At 48.2% G+C, this 23,600-nt stretch overlaps 1 protein-coding gene across 1 annotated transcript; it reads right to left on the bottom strand.

The window, feature by feature from the left end:
- Positions 1 to 476: 476 nt before the first annotated feature.
- PIP5K1C (phosphatidylinositol-4-phosphate 5-kinase, type I, gamma) lies at positions 477 to 22,198 on the bottom strand (the record flags this gene model as incomplete). Its single annotated transcript, XM_010282994.1, has 17 exons — positions 477 to 885; positions 1,275 to 1,358; positions 5,515 to 5,647; positions 5,933 to 6,037; positions 8,481 to 8,513; positions 8,805 to 8,943; positions 9,912 to 10,073; positions 10,443 to 10,527; positions 11,543 to 11,591; positions 12,109 to 12,192; positions 13,383 to 13,588; positions 14,112 to 14,411; positions 16,531 to 16,683; positions 18,600 to 18,717; positions 19,325 to 19,455; positions 19,761 to 19,847; positions 22,167 to 22,198. Coding segments are annotated over 17 exons (1,904 nt in total), but the record flags the coding sequence as incomplete, so codon positions are not given.
- Positions 22,199 to 23,600: the final 1,402 nt, after the last annotated feature.

The following is a 23,600-nucleotide window of genomic DNA, read 5'->3' as shown; positions in this document are numbered from 1 at the left end:
TTCCCCCGCACAGTGTTACAGATCAATAAATGTCACTAGCGATTTTTGAATCCAAGTAAATTGGCATGGCTACTTTGGACTACTGTAACATGGGAGCAATTCTATTCAATGGCCTTTAATACATTGCATTTACATAGCACCTTTCATCCCAGGGTTTGAGTGCTTTAACGGAAGTGGGTACTGTACACCCATTAGCACAGGGGAAACCGAGGCACAGAGTGGTTAAGTGACTTGCCTTAGGTCACTCGGCAAAACCACGGCAGAATCTAGACAGCCTTAAACCTCTCGATTCCATCAGTTGGTTAGACCATGCTGCTGCCTCAGATGAAGCCACTCCGGCCCCTGCCCTCCCCAGCAACGTGCTGCTACCAATTCTCCAGTGAGGTCTCACACTCCTTTGATGCACAAGTATATGACGACAACAACAAAAAAAAAAAAAAAAAAAAAGAAAAAAGTGCAGTAAACTAAATGTTTAAAAAAAAGCACATTTGTGCTGTCTCTGTGCAAAGATAAAAGAAATAAATACATGATTAAAAAATTAAAAAGGTTCACAGTATCACACATGGATAGGTAGCTACGGTAGTGCACGTCTGGAAAACACTGTGTTACTACCCAGGATTCTCTACACCCAGCTGGATGTCTCCGTTGGGAGCTGCGGGTGAGCGGGTGGTTTCTTTGCTGCCCACATCTGGGACAAGTAGAAATACACGGTTATAGTTTTGCTCCATTCTGAAATGCAGTGCCCGGGATCCTGCAGTGCAGCAATACTGGTGTCAGCAAGCTCTTCCCCATCCCACTGGAACGGCTGCATCAACGAAAAGGGAACACATCGACCTGCAGAGGGAATCGCTGCTCTCTGGGGCTTCTGTGTCTGCATAGAGATTACTGCAAGAGGCAGAGAAAACAGTCAACATCCGCCCTGCGTTCAGTTAGGTCTCAGCCCAGCTAACTCCCCAGAATCAACACAGGTGTGAAGAGAGAAGGCTGTTTGTTTCACAAGACTGGAGAACTTCAGCTCCCCAAAGCTTTCACTGCACCAAACGATTCGGAACAAGCCACAACCCTGGCTGAGCAGACCAGGTCTCTGCCAGTGCAGATCCTGCCTGCTGCCACAGAGCTGATCCAAGATGCAGCAGGGCTCTGCTGCAGCCATGCAAGAGCCCCATGCTGCGCAGAGGCCACAGTGGCTCCCTCTGCAAGCTGACCTTGCAGAGGGAGCGCAAGCTCCGACCTCAACCCACCGGGCACCCGGCACACGTTTCTCGTACACTTACTGTATCGCTCTCCTCATCGGAGACAGAGTGGAGTTGAGTGCTATAGTGGAGCGGGGAGTAAACCCAACTCCTCTCGTCTGTCGGCTGCCAGAGTGGCCAGAGACGGTGGGGAGAATGCAAGGAGAGCAGCAGCAGAGCAGGGAGCAAAGAAGAGAAGAGGAAAAAAATAAAAGGAGAAAATAAAAAGAGTAGGAAACAATACAGTAAGAACAGCTGTCCACCTGGAGGGAGAGAACTGAGCTCAGTGCCAGCTCCCAGCAGAGAAGCCTTCCTCATTCTCAGTACATACCTGCTCCCTACCAGCTGGGACACAGGACAGCCCACCAGCAGCTGACATTGGGCCCTGCTCCAGCTGCAGTGGGGATGGCACAGCCTCTCCTCTTGCAGGGACAGATTTTTAGAGTTTTTGAGACACCAGGGAAACCTCATCTCCCTGCCATAGCATCACCCTGACTCCAGAGAAACCAAGAGACAGGGAAAGTGGCTTACCTAAGGGCAGTAACAGAGCTCTCTGTTCCCGCTACCCGCTCCCAGCTCTCAAGCCCCTGCTTCCTGAGCCCTGTGCACACTACAAGCTGGCACCTCTGGTGTCCAGGAGGGATTTTACAGTGAAACCTGATCCGGTTTTGCTGTGCCTTCCTTCCCTGCAGGCCAAGCAAGGCAGCAGATGGGTGGGTTAGACCATGGTGGATGGTGGCCACAGAAAGGAAACAGTTATCACTGAGAGTCTTGGAGACAGTTGGGGTGATGGGAACAAGTACAACAAAGGGGGCAAAACACAACGGGATCTTGGAAAGAATGAGGAGGAAGGGGATATGCATCAAGGGAGCTGGTTATCAAAGCACTGGGCATCAGTGTGACAAAACACGCTTCTGCTGTGCCACAGCAGAGAAGCCCAGGCAGCTTCAAGGGCTGGTGCCTCTTTCCAGTGTTCCCAGGGGGTATCCACTTCCACTGCAAATGGGCTCTTTTGGCTCCAGAGGTGCTTCCCAGAGAGAGAGAACTGCCCCCTTTGACTCAGCCTGGGGTTTGCAAAGGAAGAGAAATGGAACTGGAAGAAGTACTTAGAAGAAGTCTTGGGGGGGGTCCTAGCCTGGGAACCAAGTGTAACAGTCTACAATGTACGACAAACTACAAGAAGCCAGAGGAGCTTTGAAGCACTGGACTCCGCATGCTGAACCCCACCAAAATTGCAGCTACACTAGCAGAGACCGCTGGGAGGAAGGAAGAGAAACCCTTGCCTGGAGCTTCTTACAGGGCTCTGCTAGAGGTGCAGGAAAGCTCAACACTGCATAAAACCTGCCCCACATCCTGTTTTTCATTCGTCCTGACTGAACTGCATGCTCCAGCCAGCCTTTTTAGGAGCTCAGATGCAGGCAGGGAGCTGCAAAAACAGCGGGGAGATAAAGGAGCATCTGGTGCTTGGTATTAACCCTTCCAGTGCAGCCAAACCCAGCCAAGGGGGCAGGAAGAGCCACCAGGAGGGGTTGCCTGTTGGTCCACATAGGTGCAGCACTTTCCTCAGCCACGACCAGGAGCATGCTACTGCCCCTGCTTCCCTACACACCGTGCCTGATGCCCTCTCCACTGCTCCCCTGCCTGGTACCAAAAAGGCAGGTGCTGGGAGGACCACGCTATACAAACGCTTGTAGGCTGAGGCTCTGACAGCACTGCCATTACCCTCTGAGGACATCAGCTCTCCCAAAGCCTGGGAAGGGAGACCTTGAGCAGTCTGAGCTCTGGATTCAGCCCCTAAATGCTCAACTGCCTCCCTGCATCTTTTGTAAAGGAAAGGAAAACCCTCACTGTTCACAGAAAACCAGCAGTAAGGAGGGAGGACATGAGTGATGTTGAGAAGAGAGAGGAGAAACCATCCCTAACCCAGCAGCAACTCCTAACTCCTTTGGCTTTATGAGCTGCTCACTATCCCAGCCACCAGAAAGACTACCAGTCACAAGCCTAAGAGGTTATATCTGCAATTGGATTTTTAGCAGCTTCAAAACATCTTAATGGTCTCTTTGGAACTCTGTTTAGCTTCCTGGGCCAAGGGAGCCAAGCCTAACATTACCTGCAAAGGTTCAGGTGCCTTTTTGGCCAGGTCTGGTGCCTACAAGTTTGTCCAAGGGCTGGGTGATACTGCAGCCCAGCCCATGGCAGGAACTGTGTCACCAGCCTGGAGAAAAGCAGGGCAGAGCCTGTGTTTCTGTAGGATCCTACATGGAGATCCATTTGTGTGATTTTGATATGCTTCCCTGGTTTCTGCTGGGCTGGTTCCTAAAGGCCACAGAATACAGAGCCACAGCATCCAAGGCAAGTGGCGCGCTGGCCCCAGTGTTTCAAAGCTGCAGCTCTGCTCCCTTACGTGCTAGCATGTTCACTTACAATCCCAGAAGAAAGCGAGGTGGTTCGGAGTCTGCGCTGGCGGGGAGAGTAAATCCAGTACCTCCCATCTGTGAACTGGATGGCCCCAGGGCAAGTGAAGTGAGAAAGGAAACAAAGGAAACAGAGGAAAAAAGGATGATGTAAAAGAGAGGATGAAAGACAAAAGCAAAAAACAAGAGGTTGGGCAAACCAAGCCTGAACGGATCAGCAGAAAGGAAAGCCGTGCGTGGGAAGAGTGGCACCCATGCCCTGCCACAATCTCTGCACCTTTATTCCCCCATGAGTGAACAGGAGGATAAAGTGCTCTCCTTTTCAGAAGCAGACTTCCAAATCTGAAATTACAGTCCCCTGGGACTTGACAAATCATCCTCTGTGCACAGCATCCCTGCACCAACCATCACCCCTGGAGCACTCTTGCAAGAGACCAGCTGTGGTCCAAGCCCTGCTGCACTCTGGTGCAGCCTCACTTGAGCTCCATCTCAAGTGGCTTTCCAAGGAAAGTGCCCGTGGAAACCCAAATCAGCTTTTCCCTTCATCCCAGCAGTGACAAACACTCCACAGCACACGACACACATTTAATGCAAAACTCAAGGACTTAGATGAAGTATGAAATGCTGATGAGCATTCAGTCATGCTCTCTGTGAGCACACGCTGCACACAGATGGTTTCCTCCAGATAGAGAGATGCCCCTCAAGTTGTGGGGGAGTCCATATGCCCAGGGACAGGGAGGAAGAGAAGCCGACCTTTGCTAGAAAACACTTGCCAGCGGAGCAGGCAGTATCTGCAGGCAACTTGCACACAGCTGCCATCCACAGGCAAAAAAAGAGCAGCTAGTGTTAGAGGGAGCTGTTTGCATTTTGAACAGCATGCATAAAAACCCAAACAGACAAGCTTTTAAAATGGAGCTGATCCCTTCCACAGCTCACATGAGCCTCGGAATGACTCGGCAACGAGTGAGCAGCTCTGCAGCAGAGTCACACAAAGCACAGGGAAAGGCAAACATTGCCATTTTTAGGTTAGCCTGAAGGAGCTCATCACAAGGGCTCAGCTCATCTCCATCACCATATAACCAACAGCAACAAGTCAGAGCAGGAAGAAGCTGAGCACCTCTTTTAATGAGAAGGTTCCATTGTGCCTGGGAATAGGGGAGAGCTCTCATGGGTCAGACCCTCAGCTCTGCTCTGGGAGTCCGTGACGCAGGTACATGTTGCTAAAAGCTCTTCTCTGGTCTGCAGAAGCTGCTCAGACATTGTGAGAGCTGACTGAGGAACACAGCGCCAGGCTCCACAGCACTCTGCTGCCAACCGGCAACCACCTCACTTACTCCCTGTCTCAGCACTAGATTTCCACTGCATCACCTAATGCATCTGCCTGCAGGGAAAGGAAAAGCCAGAGTTCACCAGAGCCCGAGGTCAGCCCCACTGCAACCACCTCCCTTCTGGCTCCAGGCCGCTACGGCACGTTTGTGTTCAGGAAAGCAGTTGGGCTCTCTGGCTGAGGAAGGAGGAGCCTCCCAGCTGCACCTACATTCACCTTGACTTGTCCGGGGAGTGAACATGCTGGCCTAGATAAGCCCTTCAGTGCTTGTGCTTGGAAGTAGAGCAGCACACCTACAGCTACACCCACAGCAGCAGCGCCACCCATTTGAGCCCCACTACCTGCTGTTTTGAGTACTCCAGGGGTTAATCCAGTTCCCTGCATTCAAAAACCCATCCAGCTATAAGATCTCAAGGTGCTCAACATGAAGACAGCATGGTGCAGACATGCCCTGCACCCAACTGCATGAAACTGAGACTTACAGCCTCGTCCAACCTTTCCCATCACACCCCTAACAGGCCAGGTGGAGAAGATGTCTTACAAAGTATATGTCTGTGACTGGCACGTCATCTTCATCCGAGGCCTGGCTGGCTGGTTCAGAGGCCTGGCTGGCCGTCTCCACCTCTATCGCAGCTGTGGATGTTACAATGGCACAGGCTGAAGAAGCTGCCTCTCTGGAGGGGGGGAAGAAATTACAGTCTAGTCAGTGCAATCAGAAAAAGAGCAAGCAAGACTGTATGATTTATTACAGAGGAGCTTAAGATGCTCTGCTGTCACATCCAGAAAGATCAGGTCAGGTCAGAAGCAACAGTGCTCAGCTTCACTGAAGCGCCCGGGGGAGTGCCTAGCTCTCCAGGAAAGCGGGTGCCCTACAAAGTCAGCCTCCAGCACAAGTTGCCACAGACCAAACGACAGCAGGCAGGGCTCCACAAAGCTGCCCAACGCTCCAAAACACTCACTCTTTGTCATCTTCTTCAGGAGCTACAATCTCAACATCACACTTGGGCTCCAGCTCGACACTGATCTGCTGAAGCTCCTCCTCAACCCGCACCTCCTCATGTGACCTGGAAACCGAACAGAGACAGGCCCAAAGGCTCAGTGAGGCACTAGTTATGCAGAGTCCTCAATTTCAGGTCAGCCTGAATCAGATTTGAGTCAGCCCAGACTCTCGCACCGCAGTCCCCACAGGAGCGAGCTGTGCTGGTCTGCCCTGCCTGCTGCCAGCCACTCACGGCGCCGAGCTGCCGGCACAGACCGAGCTGTTGATTTCGGCTCAGAGGGAGCCATCAGACCTCCCGGGATTGAGGATCTGGATAACCAAAACTCCCAGGCAAAAGAGTCAGTTCTGTCAGACTGCAGTGCTCAAGACTAATGAGGTGGGAAAAGAGGACAACAGGAAAGGGATTAATTAGCCAGTGCTGCAGAAAAGACGGGCAGTGTCAAATGGAGTACGGGAGGAAAGAGGAGAATTGACCTCCAGGGAAAACCTGCGTCCAAAGTTAGCCTGGCATTATCTATCAACCGCACAAGGGCCAAAGCCTCCAACCTCTTCCAAGACTCCCGGCGCACCAAAACTGCCCAAGCATGCTGCAGGGTTAATATCAGATTTATCTGCATGCTCAGGAGCTGTTTGTGACGGTCTTCAATTTAATGCCTCATGTTATTAAAGTAATTGCTTGTGCTAGCAGGGCTGCCTCCTCATGGGAGCGAGGAGCGGGCGCTCGTGAAGCCGAGGGCCCAGTCTCAGAGAAGGGACAAGCTCCAGGTTCACTGGCCGTACCGTCCTGCTCTGCCCTGTCCCTGGCTGGGAGCCGAAGCCAGCAGGCGGCACTCCTGCCCAGCTCGGTGCCAGGGATCTTGCTCCTCTCCTCCTCACAGGGATGGATCTCCGAAACCCAGAGGGAATTCCCCAGCAAATTAGAATAGTCAGAGGTGTGACATGTTCTTGAGCAAATTGGATAAGGTCTTTTTCATTTTGGCTCAGGAATGTAATTTCATGCTTTAGTAACGTTGTTCTTGCACTGGCTTTCACCAGGGGATCACAGAGTGCTCTGCAAATACACAGGTCCTGCTCCCCTGGAAAGGGCACACAGACACCAGCACCAGAAATGAAGAAACTAGGCAAAAAATAGCAAAGGTGGCCACACTTGTGTGGGGTGGTTGTAGCGGTGGCAAATCAGTGACAGACAGATCTACTTCTGACCAAGCTGTTAAACTCCCTGTATGGTCCAGGGACACAGTCACTTCTAGGACATGATTCACCTGACCTATTTCTGGATGAGCAGTCACATGCTACAGCAGGTCCCTCCATTAGGTACTGAGGGAGTCTGGAGTTACTCAGGTGAAGTCACTGCATTTTGCCAAATGGGTCCCACCACTGGTGCCTGAGTTTAAGTCTCCAATTTTCATGGATTTCAGAAAAAAGATTTTGCAGGAGGTGAGGCGCTTCACAGGTCCCTGACACTTCAGCAGGTGCTGCAAATCAACAGCAAGTAGGTCCTCACCCTCCAGTGACAGGAATTTACCGGGATTCAGTGACATGCAGCATCCAGAGGTATTTTCATTAACACTGAAAGGGATTTTTTTCACAGTGTATGTGGTCTGAAGCTCAGCAAATCGCTAAAAGCAAGGAATGAGGGGAGTTGTCTGTAAAATGGTACAAACCCTCATCTACCAAAGTCCTTGCCTTCCTCTAAAGCACCAAACACTGACTGCAGAGAGAACAGACGTCCGCCTGTCCAGCAGCTCCTCTGGCTATGGCATATCCCAAGCCTGAGTCTCTGATGTGCATTTCTGCAAGTCTGCACCTAAAAGACTTAAAAGATATTCTGGAAATCTAGGGCAGAATCAGCAGCATGATCCCACTGACACAAGCAGTGTTTTTTTAGCACCATATTTACTGGTGCTAAAATATGCGAGATACGATATTAGCCTCTAAATCCAGACATCCCTATGCAGTAGGGGATTTTTGTCCTCCCTTGCCCTTGGCTCCGAGCCACCTATCGCCACAGGAGGGGAAAAAAAACCTCAAAGTACCCGAGTTTCTGAAAACACTGGAAGCTACTTCTATGGGGAGTAAGGGTGCTCAGTGCCTCGCAAAGTCAAAGCCCTTTCCCATATTCACACCCATCGTACCCAGGCACACAGAGGAGGAACGTTCCTGCTCTTAAGGCTCGCTTACCCAAAAGGGGGACATAAATGACCTTCCTTGATTCTGGTGCTGGTTGGGTGGGTAAATTTCGACAACTTGGTTGTCCCCTTTCCCATCAAATAACAGGTGTAAATACTTAAGATTCCTTGCAAAGCACTGAGAGATCTGCTTGTAAGGAAAATTCTGTGTAAGAAAGGGGGATCATTTGATTGCAGGAAGAAGCTCATAATCCTGCAGAGGACCATGCCAAAATCTTGGGGCTGCCAAGATTCACATTCCATCCTCCAAAGACCTTTGCACAGGGACAAATGTGAGGTCTCTGTGCAGCAGCACAAGAGATGAGACACTTTTCTCACCTGCCATCCTGCCCTGAGGAGTGTGTGCGCCTCCTGCAGAAAAAAAACAGAATAGTAAAGTTTGAGGAGCAATTCAAGACAGAAATCCTAAACTACCCCCAAATCTAACTCCCCACCCCATGAGGGAGATGTTCTGCTTAACAGCTGACACTTCTCCCAGCAATAATTAATTCCATCAAAGCTGTGTCTGCTTGCTCCCAGGAGAGATTTAATTAAAATCGGTCATTAGCATTCCAGAGCATAGGGCAGCATGCCGAGATCTGCAGCACAAAGAACAGCAGCGGCTTGACTCCAGTGGGAGCAGGGGATGAGTGCTGTCCTCACCTGTACCTGGGCTGCTCCGAAGTCTCCGAAGGGGATCGCTCGGGAACAGAGAGAGATGTTGAAGATAGTGTCGTAGCTATGGAGGCTGTGGTAGCTTCTTCAAAGGAAGGAGGTGTGCAGGGTAGCAGGTCTGGCCTGCCTGCTGGCCCGGAGTGGAGGGCAGGAGAGATGCAGGAAAAGGATGAGTAGGTCAAACACCAACACCTTACCTACACCAGCCCTGTGTGAGGCTGTTCTACCATGACCCTGCACACCCTCACTGGGACTGGCCACTTAAAACCACAAAGGGGCAAGAAATTTAGCTGGGTTCACAAACGCAACACGGCAAGGCATCCCCTAGAGAGAGCCAGTAAGCACCATTTCCAGCACGACAGACAGATGCTACAGGAATTGTAATGCCAGTGAAGACATCTCACTGGTCACTAAAGGTGGATTAAAGGCTTGGATCACCAGGGATAAATATCCAAGTGAATTAAGAAGTGCTCACTGCTTTGCATAGGTAGAAATCTAACCTCTATGCACTCAAGGAGCTTGCCCTTCACCATTCTTCAGTAAATCCAGCCCAGATGAGAGCGATGAAAAGGCACCAACAGTACTAGGCCATTCGCCTTTTTTTCAATGGCAAGATCTTGCCCCTTTTAACTGTCCAAACGCTGTCATGACAGTCTTTCAGTCCCAGTTGCCATCCCCCAGCCTTTTTTTTTTTAAAGGGTGGAAAATTCAACTTTCTGATTGCTTTTGGGCTATGACTGCTGGTGCCAGTTAGCAGTGGCTGCCTTGCAGCAGTAACACAAGTGACCATTTTTACTGCAGAATCATACAGTGCTGCAAAGAAGGGATTTGGTCGTCTTCAATGCAGAGACATTGCTTCCCCAATCAACTAACTGCTGGTGCTGTGACAAAACAATACACTCTTACCTTCTCCCCTGTCCTGGTTAAGTTTAGCACCTGCAAAGCACAGCAAGACATGCAATGAAGAGCTACCCATCAAGGAAGACGTGGTTGGTGCACAGTGGGGAACTTGACGAGAACAGGGGAGGATCCTAAGGAACTTCTAGGAAAGAGAGGGTAATCACGCAGTCACCAGCCACCAAACAAGACCATTACCTTCATCATCAAGTGTGGGGTAACTCCTGGCCGCACGAAGGTCATACTGTGTTTCGTCCTTTTCAGAGGGAAGCTGGCTAGCTGAAAATGCAGCTGTTGGACCAGCCATCTTGACAGCTAGCAAGGCACTGCGCCCTTTCTTTGAGGGAGATGACTTCAGAGCTGGATGAAGAGTGAAAGAGAAGATGAAATTACCACCACCAACTACTGTCACAGCAAAGGCACTTTTCCCTTCATAGAGAGAGGCCTCTGCCCTCTGACACACATACAGGCTCTGCAAGTGCCATCTCCAAAGGACTGAGCCTGAGTCAGGCTGCAGGGAGAGCTCCTGGGTGGGAGTCTGAGCAGACCAAAAGCAAGCTGTGACAAGCAGAGGGCTTTGCATACCCCAGCTTTGCTCAATATTGCAGCGGAAAAGCCTGCTCATACTCCAGCCCAGAAACTCTCCACATGAACTGAAGCAGCAAGATGGAGATAAGGCTCTGCCTCTCCCACGTCACAAGGGCAACAGCTCTTGGACTAGGTACTTACAAGAATTCTTTCGAAATACTGTGTTGGTCATGAACTTGAAGAATCTCTCTGCATAAAAGCTGGGTCTGTGTACTGACACTGTGTCCTACAAAGGCAAGAAGCAATTGTTTAATTTTAAAATTATCCCTCAAGGCAGAATTTCTGTAACAACCAATGCAGTCTTTTTTTTTTTATTCCAACATTTAGCATTGACAGACCCTTAAAGTGGAAAGGCTTAACTGAAATGATCTGATTAATGCTATAAATAGGCCTGAAGCATTGCCTTTGATTTGATTGCATTTGATTATATTCTTGCTGTAATTTTATAATGGATTTTGGTGATTTTATTCCTTTGTAGACTTCCTGGATTTTTCAAATATTGTCCTGACTACATACATGAAATTTCTTCTGGCATTGCTGGCTGACATTCAAAGCATACCTGGATACCTTTCCAAAAGACACGGACACCAAAATTCAGCCAAAGGTCTCCATACATTTCAAATGTTTTGCACTTTTTGTTTGAAATAGTAAAGCTGAAGCTGTCTCTGCTTCTGATACTCAACTGTGCTACTATGACTTGGCATCTACACATTTCCTTTGCCTTATTATTTAAGGGAAGCTACGCTATGCAATACTGAAAAATAGTTTCCACATCCAAAGTTGCTCTTTCCTAAACATGCACTTGGCTGCTGCAGGAGACAAGACAGCGAGGAAACACTGAAAGGGGTTTATTAACAGATAACTCACTGAAGTGGAAACACAGTCAGTCACCAAAGAGAGCAAACGCAGGGCTCCCTGACACAAATGAATGCATGCGCCTTGTGCGTACAGCTCCTGGTATCATGGGGAGGAGGAAAATGACAGATGGGAGCAGAGGAGGAAAGCTGGTAGCACGACAGCTAAACATGTGAGGAGGTGGAGTGAGCAAGACAACCTGATTGGGAATAAGCGGCACTACATGACTGTGGAGGCTTAAGAGGCAAGAGCTATTCCTTTCATCAGCTTCAACTGTGCCAGTTTGTGGCACGATAAACAGCAAGGTAATCAGCACCAACTAGCATAAATGAAGCCAAGGCATGTAATCCTGCCGAGTCCTGGATAATTCCTGCCTCTGTACTCACCCCGTCATGGACAAGGGCCTTCCAGGTATGTTCTAGCTTCTTGATGAACCTAATTCCAGCGGAGAAGTGGAGAGAAAGAGAGACAGATTCAGGCACATACTTTATATCTTTCATACCCCACACAGGAGAGATCACTAAGCTGCTAATGATTCCTCCTTCATCTGGAGTGTAGCTTTCCTGCAGCCAAGAGAGGTCAGCTGAGCACACTGGCATCTCTGCAGTCAGGTCAGGACTGCCTAGGAACCCTACAGGGAAGGAGGAGCTGAGCTGGAAGAGGGGCAGAAAATCACCTTCCATCCCTGAAGATATGCTAGCCATCCTAGGCACAGAGACGGGAAACTTCTTTATGGGCAACTCATTATATCTTAGAAAAATGTCTCTGTGTCACCAGCTGTTTTAAGGACAGGATAAAAATCCACAGTCCCTGACAGGCATCGACAGACAGCTGTAGGCAGCCTGCCTACTCATTATCAAACTGTTCAGGAGAGGAAAGTCTTCCTGCTTTCATTCAATATTAAAATAGATGTTAACACACTTAAAGGACAGACAACTGCAAAGTTACCTACCTGTATGATTGAAGGATATCTATTATTCCTACATGTAGCAGGAGACGCTCTCCTTTGCCATTCACTGCTGGGATTCCTCCCATCCTGCAGGTAAAACAAAACCTCAGTCAGTGCAGCCTCAAAAAGAACAGCTGTAATACCCACAAGACCTGTGGAAGGGCAGACAGCAGCACTGAAGAGGGCTCGGATGTGGTGGTCAGACACAACGCAAGTCCTGCAAAGGCCCTTTGTGTGCAACCAGAGGAAACCACCTACTGACCCAGGCCATCTCACACAAGGTGTCCCCGGAGTTACTGCCTGCCTGGATTGCCAAGCACCATCTATCAGGACAGGACCCACGTCACGTGGCAACAGTTCTGCCTGGGCCAGAAAGCACCATGTCGTTTCTTAGCTACAGGACATTTTGTTCTGGGGATCAGATTATTTATCAGTTCAGCGTGAGCTGTCTGCCTATTAGGGCAGCACACCTTTAAGGACAAGGGTATTTCCAGTCCCGTCCACACCAGTATCAGTCCTGCCAAAGATGCAGCAACACTAGCACCAGCACACGGCAAAAGCATGCAGGTATCAGGCAGGCTACTGCAATTAATGATGCTACTTGAAAGAATGGAAACACCAAAAGTATTATCCTGGCTCCACCGTGACTGATCCTCCATTAAAACTGGAGCAGCTGGTTTCAGAGAGCAACAAACAGCGAACTCTACCATTTGTTAGCAAGCTTGGACAGAGCCAGAGCCAGTCACAAGAGCCACCTGCAGCCCAAGAGCAACGGACTAGGCACAGCACAGGACAGGTTTTGGGCAACCCCCCAACCCACAGCTCCACCAGTTACTCTAGCGCTTGGCTACATTGCTGTTTGCTAACCGCACTGGGATGGCCTCGGGGTACTGTCAGGGATTCCAAAGATGCAGCAATGGAGAACAAACTCCAAGCTCCTAGGGAGAGGCTGATCCCTACTTCCACTCCTGTATTTGGATGCTGAGATAGAAATGAGCTAGGTTTCTCCTCCCCAGAGCACGGGTGGATGTTTAGAAGCTGTTACAGGAGCTGACAACCTACAGTCTGGCCTAAGAGAGGCTGCTGTGAGGCTGGAGTCTTACAGAAATACTTCCCACCCCAGCGTCCCCCTCTCACACCACACTGCTTTATTGGCAGCCGTACCAGAACCCCCAGGAGAGATGCTCACTCTTAGAGTTCACATAGGCCTCAGTAGGGATTTACTGCTCCACCCTCCACCCCTCACAGCAGCGCAAGAGAACCAGGTTTTCACGTACGTGTCGTCTGTGTCTATGGACTCCCCCCGTGCAGCCCCACCCTGGATGGACTCCATGGCCGTGGAGTAAAGTGCCTTCTGCCCCACGGGACGTTTCTCATCTGACGTGCTGTGGGCTCCCTCAGACTGTCGCTCCCGTTCTTGCTGGTCTATGTTATGAACCCCAAGCAGGAGGCTGTAGTCCATGATTTTAAAGCTTTCCAACACCTACAAGTTAGTATTGAGTTTAAGAACAAAGACAAAATATCAGGCCAGAAGCTCAAATACAGCACAGATCCCAAAGCATGGAACAGCCAGTCTACCTTCCCACTAATAACCCCTTTGCCAGAGCTTGAACATTTCTGAACCAATAATCACCTCTGGACTTGATCGCACGGAGGTTGGCCACCCCACAATCAACCCAAAGGGCTGAAGGCTTGCAAATAACGCTCTTGTACCATGTATCTGCTGTACACTGTATAGGAAAAATGTATTTAGTCCCAATAGCCCAGCTACAAGTGGAGCGGGCTACCACAATTTCACACACCAGGCAAAGGAACACAGCCCTAATCCTCAGAGGCTGTCCTAAGATCCAACTCCACTGCTTTGCTTTCAGGAAAAAGGGCAGTAGAGGGGATTTATCCTGCTTTGGGGTTAGCAGATTAGCAAGGTTCTCAGTCATGCACTCTTTCTCATGCTTGAGAGCCACAGAACTTCATTAACCTGCTCTCCAAGCTGCCTGTCTCCTTACCAGACAGTCTCGTTGCAATGTTTTCACCAACGCACTGAAGGTGTCCGCATCCAACATCAGGCCCTCAGGCATATCTTGTATGAAGTCTAGATCCTTGTACGTAGGGCTGGACTTTTCTTTTTCTTTCTTGGATGCCCGGCGTTTATAGGTCGATCCTTTCAGGTCAAATTTCAGGTGCATTTTCACCACGCGAGGCAGAATGTTGTTCATCACGACCACGCGGATGTTTTTGCCCCCTGATTGCACACAGTACAGTCCATAAAACTTCGGCAGCAGCGTCCGTGGGTTCTGGTTCAGATTCTGCAGCAGGGTTGCAAAAAAGCATGGGGAAAGGTCATTATGGCAGAAGACTCCTGCTGTGTTCAACACAAAGCATGTTAAGACATCTTGGAGCAGTCAGACTAGGACTTGTTCACCTAGAGATTTTCTGAACTTTACATGAGAGCTTACTGTACACATTTGACAAACACTTGCATTTCAGTCGCTTTAGGACCTGAAAATACCACTATGCCTCAAATACAGGGAATGAGACATACAGCACTCTCTGGGCAAATAGCCAAGTCCGGAAATTCCCCAGTTTCCTCATCAACAGCAGCTACAAAAGGGAAACTAAACTGGAAGAGAAATAAACACAATAAGCGGGAACTTCAAGTTTAAAAATAACAGCTATCTTCTTCTCTTCAGAACTGTCAGAAATCAAGAGCCGTTCTCTGGCCCAGAATAAACCAGGGACACGGTATTTTTTAAACAAAACAACATCAATTTTCTCCTTTTGCAGAGTTGCTTTATTAAACACAGTTGGGCAGAGAGCACGGATATCCTGCTTTGCTATCATGTCCTTTTTTTAGGCAGCGGTATTATTAGGAATGACATAACAAGCATCATTTGCTTGTTCAGCTTTGGGAAAGTTTGGGAAGGAAACAGAACATCTCTGCACATTATGAAAGAATGGACAGACCTGACAGATTCTCTGACAGACGGCAGAAGCACAACTGTATTAAAATTTCATGCCCTTCCATCTCACCCAACTGGGCACATGAGCGAGCCCTCTTTGCGAGTGCGCTGATCAACATCATGCAAGCTAAAAGCAACAGAGGCAGGCAGGACCAAACACAAACAGTGCTTGCCCAGCTTTAAAGTAACTCAGGACAAAATCATTCTGCTGCCTTTCCACTGACTCCTTTTACACTGGATGGGTTTCCCAAGAAGAGCAGAGAGATCATGTGTTAGTAACCCACAAACACTGGAACACTACGACAAGTAGCATATAACTCTGCACCAGGCAGGTAAGTTCAGTCTAATTCGTTACACTGATTGCTAGTCAGGACAACTGCAGAATTCAGGGCAACAGTGCAACTCCCTTCCTGTTCAAAACCCTCCACCTGATCGACTACATAAATTAGGCAACAGGCAACACTTTCCAAGAAAGCTCAGCCTGCCCATGAACTTGACTGTCACTTGCAAAAGCAGGTGACTGGCTGTCAGTTATATACAGACACCCAAGATTTTGTCTGTCTTTGGCACATTTTCCCCAGTAAATATTGAGCAAGGCAAGCGTTTTCATAGAAGCAGTGTATGATCACATAGATCAAACCCACTGCAACATGCACGCAGATGGGGCAGCATTAACATCGCTTGCCATCACCTTCTCTTTGGCATCTCCATAGCAAGTGAATCCCTGTGTAGTTCTAAATGAATTTCAGTGCCCTCATCTATAGAGCTGGACCCTTCACCACAGTTATGCAGCGAGACAGCTCCTGGATTATACACCAAAGCACCAGATTTGGTTCTGATTTACTGCTTGTGGCTACATGCGAGTCCTCTGGGTCTCAATATATTGCCCCGCTAGCCCTGAGATTAAAGCAACAACTATCTGCAGCAGACTGGATGTGCAAAGCTGGCTGGTATCGTGGGAGTCTTTAGCTTGGTACTGCAGCCAGTGGGAGCCAGGACAACCAGCAACTGCCTTCAGAATAAGTCTCTTAAACAACAGGTATGGGAGGTAGCCATGGACAGCAGTGGTTTCCCCACAAAACTAAGGTGGTTGTGTTATTGCAATCAAAAGCCATCCTCAAAGCCGGGCTGAGGCAGATGCATGGTGCCAAGTGAAGAACAACGAACTAGTGCTGAGAAAAGGACACCCAGAAACACACATGTGGGAAGCCATTTTCAGAGCAGAAGGTGCCTACAAGCAATGGCACAATTATCTGCCTCAAGTTCACCCACAGAGTTTGCAAATAATTGGCAGGGTTTGTGCTTCTGGGACTGGCTTCGTGACACACTGGTAACATTGTCCCTGGCACAGGGTGGGCAGGTGAAACAAGAAACCCAGGTGGAGGACAGGCCCTGTGTGATGGTTTGGGCAGAAAAGCTGCTGCGACAAACCCAAGTCAGGTCCAAGGTGCTGGGTGATACACACCATGTAGTAGCCAGGAAGGAGCTTCTGTAGGAATTCAGCTTCCTTATGCATCACAGTTTTTATGATGAATTCATCATCGCTGGTGACGTAGAAGAGGGAGCCGCTGGCACCAGGGTTCGACAGCTCTATCAGAGGCTCATTACATAATGAATACTAGGGAGGAAAAGAAAAAAAGATGATGTTTTTAGCCCCCACTCATTGCACACTGAGTTCTATGCCCTTGAGGGCTTTCCCCAGCATGCTGTCTGCCTGTGAGATTAAGGGGTAGCAAAGCTTAAATGAGAACTATTTTCATTATAGGTTAGGTCTAAGCAGCAAAGCTGATGGACAATTTACAATTAGAGACCAAGATTACAGTACAGAACCTCCAAACTGCTCAGAATCAAGCTAATAATCTGCTTTCAGTAACATCCAGGCTTCACAACGACATCTTATCTTTTCCTGTTGTGCGTGTATCACATTTAGGCTTCTTTCAGCACATTACCACAAGCACAGATGGAAAGATAGGCTTTTAAGAGACATGACAGTCTGCTCAAGGTACCACGTATCACTGTGCTGGAGGGAACACAATGCACTGGCAGTTCTCAGCAGCCTCCTCTGGCTTTGTGCTCCCCTGTTACAGAGGATTTTTACAGCCACATCTCACTCCCTCAATCCAGACAGAAACACATGAAAAGTGTTAGACCAAGTGTCCAAACAAGAAGAGAGGGGTCAGTGCTGTGTAAGCATAGCAAGGCGTACTGCATCAGGAACAGAACTGGGAGGACATTTCTGGACATCAGGTCCTCAAATGAGGACATGCCTAGCAGCACGGGGAACAAAAAAATAAAAAGAAGAAAGCGCAAGCATGCACGTGCAATTTGGAGCGAGGTACCAACCCCAGGGTAACTGCGTAGGTCAAGCGGGTTCAGGGCAGCATCATGTCAGAGCTGCCACAGCAAGAGGTAAGATGAGGAGAGGGAGGTAGGGTATGTAAGGGACATGATCAGAGCAATAAATTAAATGCTCATCATTACGTACTGAAAACGGCTTTCAGCACTGCACAGATTAATGATCCAAGACCTTATCAAGTTAATTATCTCATGCATAATTAAAGGCATTTGCTGCTGTGGCAGGCAAGAGAGAATCAGGGGAAGCAGAAGCAACAAATCAGAGTCGTGACCTTTGCAATTGAGGCAGGCGCTCTGCCTCACCCGAGTTTTGAACCACTCATCAAATCAGCCAGCATTATCTTGGATGGCACAGATGGGGACCACCGTTACTCTCAAACAATGCAATTGTTTCTACTTGTAGCTGTTCAGCTACGATTACCCCTGCCTACAGCTGAAGTCAGAAAAAAAGGTTATTAAAAAAGGGGGAGGGTGCGTGCCCATTTGGTGTTCCCTTGCCCGGTTCAACAAACGTCCTTTTCTAAAAAGCAGGACGTCACACACATGCAAGGAATCAAATTCAACCCCAGTGTACTCCCAAGTCCCAACAGCCTGTACTACTAGGTATTTTAAAAACTGCCTTTCCAGCTCTGAGGAGCTTTCTGGGCACAAGAACAAGCTGTTTTATTCTGTCTTTGTAAGATGATTAAAATAACTACACTCACATAGCTCTTGAGTGAGTACACAAGGAAAAATTCCCATCTTTGTCCTCAGAGCCACAGGGGACATTACAGGGTTGCACCCAGCAGAACACAACTCCTTTTGCTTGTAAACACAGTAAGTTATTGTCACCACAAGCAACAGAGAGGGAACCCCATTGCATAGCTTACACAGCACACGCTGTACGCAGATCATTTCCTTTCTCTCCAGTGTAGGCTAGCAGCTACCTCTTAGCAAACAAAGACTTGGGCTGAGTGGTGCTGGTCTTGCTGGGATTCTCACTGGATCCTGTCCAAAACTAAGCAGAGTCCCTAAATCCACAGCCTGTCTTGCTGGGATCAGAACAATTCCTCAACTCTTTTTTATCCCTTTTAAGCAAGAATGGCTGACAGCCTTGATTTAGGGGCAGATTTCTTCTGTTACTCTAGACCATCTCAAATAAAGGAGGAAAGGCAGAGAAATCCAAAAATATAACCATACCAAATAATCATCTGGACGAATCCCAAACAGTTCTCGGAAGTACCGAAAAGCCACCGGTGCATAGGTCTTGAACCTGAAGTCAGCATAATGGTGAGCTGGGGTGAGATTACTTCCTTCGCTGCACAGAACAAACATGGCATGAGCAGGGCCTCTGTATTACCATTTGCCAGACATACACAGTAGCATTGATGTGACTGTACATTTAAGACTAATTGAGCCTTGCAAAAAGACATCTTAGGAACAACAACAATCGCCTTTCTTCCGTGGCAGGACAACAGGAAAATGGGTTTTAAATTATGTGCCAACACGTATTTCCAAAGACTGCAAGGAACAACTTGCCAAGCCGAATATACTTACACAGATAATATAGCCTTTATGAGCTTTGTTTATTCACAGTTAAAGAGCTCCCAGAATGAGTTTCTTCCATCTCAAACATGATATAATGTCGTGGAAGAAATTCTAGATGGACAGGTAGAAAGAAAAGCACGTAGGAAGGCTAACAAACTCAGGCATGTAGCACTGCATCTTACATTGTACTTCCTTGCAAACCAGTGTCCTGCAGAATCTAACACTTGCCACTGTTATGTTTGTATGTAACGGATGCATATTTAAAACTTTCAGAGCATCCGACTCTGGTCTAAAGACAGATGGAAGCTCTCTTGAAAATTCAGTGAAAGGAAAAGGAATAACTTATCTGTTTATTTTGTTTCCCCTGTCTCTTTTACCTTGGGAAAAAAATGCTCTCCACCACGTAGAAGTCCTGCATCAGGACATCTCTCTCTGGCTTGGAGCTCAGATTGCCAACAGTATATCCAATTCCTAGCTGGATGGCCCCCTTCAGAGTGGAAGAGGTGGTCTGGCAGAAAGAAAAGAGCAGTCAGTGAGCATTTCACAGCAGATTATCGCAATAACATCTCCTTTATTACAACACAGTCATGCCTATGACTTCTGTGGAGTCGTCGTGGGCACTACATACTGCTAAACAAGTTCAAACAGCTGCTGAAGAGATGAATTACGGCTTCCAGGTTTGCCGTTTGCAAGATTATGCAGTACAATGGTGCTGCATAAAATATAAATCAGATTGGTAGCTACTGGCCCCCAACTTCTCTTCTCAGCCTGCCACCTACATGTAGCTGCCAGTCCCCACTCCACAAACCAAACCTTTTTGTACGTGGTTTCACCAGAAGCATCAACACCTCGATGACCTATCTTCTTTCCTTGGCCAGGCTGTCCTGGTAGCGATGGTCCCTGCAATGAAAGAGCATGGCTAAAGCCCAGAACAGAAGCTGACCTGGCTGGTAAGAACAAGCAGAGCAGCACAGGCACAATCACACTATCGCAGTTGTAAAGCACAGAGGGATAGCTCTCTACCGCTGGAGAAAAATCTGCAGAGTGCAAACAGGTGTAATTGGCACCGTCAAGCTTTAACAAGGCTGTTTGAATTATACATTCATCCCTCAAGACAAGAAGAGTTAGAATACTCAACCATCCCATCTGACACCCTCAGTACTAACTGGGCAGAGCCCTCAGCAAAGATGCTGAGCTCAGGAAAGATGCACTTGCTTCCCAGCTGCCAGGATTCCCCCATTGCTTGACTGCGGTTTCTCATTGATTTAAAATAGCGATGTATTAAATCGAGAGAAGTTTATTCTTAAAAATCCCATGCCCTCAGGTGTCATACCAATACCTCGCGCTTCACTGGAGAAATAAGAGACAGATAACAGGGACAACACAACCCCGCTCCTGCGTTCACATGGAGATAATCCATTTAAGTGAGATCCCATTTGTTTACAATTCAAAGGACAAGCCCCCACAGGGTGAACTGCAATAACAGCTCTTCCTGAAGTTTTGCAAAGAATTTATAGAAACACTATAGGACTGCCAGCACTTCAGTGCGAGAACCTACTTCTATCCCATTTTTCTCCTCTTCTACATCTTAGTCTGCCTGGGTCTTTTTTTGCCAATCCAGGAGGGAGCAGATTGTGGCTGTACCCTTTAACAAGCCAAGGCAATCGTGTTTTGTGAGGTCTGATACGGCTTTGCAAGCCCAAGCGTAGGGCCTCTATACTCTGCCACAGGGCAACGTTCCAGCTACTCCCCAGCTCTCCTGCCACCCCAGCGGATTGCGGAGCCCAGCAGATGGCTAAAACTGCCAGCGAGCCACCAGCGACATTTAGGGGTTTGTTACGTTCAAGAACAGCCAGGCTTCGGATGCTCCTTTAAGCAGCATGCAGAGAGATCCAAGGTCATTTCCCAAGTGACGATATTATATCACTGTCTCTCTCAAGTGCCACACAGAGCCATCTCTTGGAACTGTTGTCTATAGCAGACAATGTATAATTTTGTTCTGACTACAGAAGTTCTTTGTGTTTTAGCTTTTAATCAAGAGCTTGCAGCTATTTCTGGCCAAACCACTTGTACTTCTGGTACTAAGGAGCAGTCTGATTTCTCCTTCAAAAATCTTATTTTCTACTCTGTTTTAAACATTTAGCACAGCCAGGCTTGCTTCCGAGTACTCCTTCCCCAAGCAGTCATGATAAGCTGTACAGCTTATCCTTTCCTTACAGCTTCTAACCAACACGATGGATCCTATTACACACAAGCTCAAGCTGCATCGTTCTGCCTCGCCACGTGGCTCATCGTCATCCTCTTGAAGCAATTAACAGACACGGGTATTGGTTAAGAGATTGCCATCATATGAAATGCAGTAACAAAAGCCTCTTGCACAGTCCCTTGCTCTACCTGTGGCTGTGTTTCCAGGGCAAGAAAAAGCAGGGCTATTTGTACATTGAACAAAGCAATCAACTTCCACAGAAGTTTGAACTTCCTACTAAGTATTTTACTGGGGAGGCAAAAAAGAATCAAGTGTGACGCTCCTGGCAGTTTTATGGGAAGATTTTGCTATTCATGTATACACATGGTCATCATACCAGGTGAGTAATAGAAAGGGGTATGTCAGAAAATTAGATCAAACAAAAATCACTTGAACATGGTTCCCTAAACCAAGAGTGTGGGCTTTGGGGAACAGCTTTCAGGCACAGATCCTCCTACTAGATTCCCTGCTGCCAACTGTGAAGAGTTTTGCTCAGAAGATAAGCGTGATTCAGCAACCTGCGACCTGGATTATGTGCGAGAGAAGATCAGTCCCTCGAGATGTTCCCCTGTTTTATGACTTCACAAATTACAGCCTCCTTGACTCACTCCCAGGAGTGGGCTGAGACCAAACACAGAGCCCTGGAGATACCCAATACACAGATTCTCCATTTACCACCTTCAGGTTCTGATGTGGAAGAGGTGCCCTCAGCCACTTACTTACAGGCATCATGAGGCACGCAGCTAAAAGTTGGTCACCTTTGGCGGGCATAATCCCTTCACACCCCCTCTGTGGCTCCAGACACCTGCCACTGATTTTCTTTCTCCCAAATAACATGTTATCAATTTTTCAGTAATCTTAAATGTATTTTCATAACCAGCTTTGCTCAAAAAAGTCAGGCAGAAGTCTTTTCTAGAGCTGTACGTTCTCATTTCTCAACATGGGATTTTCAAGGCCAGTTTTACAGATCTCACCTCGGTGATGGCTGCCTTCTTTGGTGCCAGACCTGAGGAGAGAAGGGAAGAGCATCAGTGAAAGCAGGGACATCAGAAAAAACAACAAACCACTGAGAAAATAGCCTAATGCTTTGCTCTTTCAAGCAAGCTGGAAAGTCTTTAAGGCAGCTTGTTTTGCTCAGTTTTCAGATTCACTAGTGCAGGATTCTGAAGTTATAGGGGTCACCCAAACAATTTCACATTCAGAAGCACAAAGATGCACAATTTTTCCTAGCAATAACGTATCCTAGGGGCGTCAGTAGAGAGGGTTCTTGTAAATCCCTGCAGCACTGTAAGTAATAGGTCCACACTACACTGAAGGGTCGGTTACATACGGAGGCACAGAGAGATGCTTATGAAGCTGCTTTCCAGCCACTTGGAAGGCACTTGACAAACTATATTGATAATTGAATCTATTTATAGAATCTGTTGTCCAAATATATCGCAAAATGAATGCATCATTCATCCCTACCACTGCCTTTGGGAGAAGCCACTGTTACTCCATTAGAGTGAATGATGAGAAATTAGGATTTTGCCTTTAGATACATAGAGTTACATGGTCCCAAACCCTTCTCTCACATGAGGCCATCTTTCCATTTCCTAGCACGAGCCCAGGTTTGCAAGGAGCAAAGCTTATTTTCAGTCAACAGTGAGAACAGGCTCGTCTACCACCGGCCTCACGAGGTTTTGCCGACCTGCTGAGGGCCTCGTGTGTGGGACCATAAGCTCCAGTCCAGCCACCATGAACAAGGATCAAGAGCTGCTTAAGAGCTCCCTACCCCATCCTGGCAGCACAACGTTCCCCACCGAGGCAGCTCCCCAGCCTCCCCCAACCACCTCTGCATGCAGAGCCCAGTTATTGGGAGAGCAGCCTACTTGCACAGATAGATTTAAGGCCATCTGTTTCCAGGTACAAGTCTGCCACTCCCTGCTCCTGGCTGAAGCATTCCTATAAGCACAGATTGTTAAGCAACACACAATCCTTTAGGAAGGGCTTAATTTCGCAAGAGACTGTCAAGTGGAGCTTAAGAGTCTTGACTGTGAAAAAGAATGGCTCTTCCAAGCCCTCTAGTTTTCCCCACTTGACAGCAACGGGTGGATTACACAACCGCCTGCTGGTGTGCAAGTCCTCCGACTCCAGAGGGACACCTACACTCCAGCTGGGGGGTGGTCCCTCTCCAGGGGGTGGGAGATGTCCAGCCCTCCCAGCTGGAGAGCAGGAAAAGCCCCAGAGGATCCAGCCCAACATGCTGCTGCTTCAGCATCTCCCCCATTTAGCTAAGGAGGAACTATGATGGTTTAGCCAGGCTGACTGCTGAGTCTCCTCCAATAAAAGCAGCAACGCTTCAGGGCTTGCTTCAAAAGTTGGGCGTAACAGCAGCGCGATACTCTGCAGACGACAACAGTGCTAGG

Source organism: Phaethon lepturus, unplaced genomic scaffold (genome assembly GCF_000687285.1).
Source record: "Phaethon lepturus isolate BGI_N335 unplaced genomic scaffold, ASM68728v1 scaffold37822, whole genome shotgun sequence".
Classification (NCBI taxonomy): Eukaryota; Metazoa; Chordata; class Aves; order Phaethontiformes; family Phaethontidae; genus Phaethon; species Phaethon lepturus.
This window is presented reverse-complemented; position numbering and strand designations above follow the sequence as displayed.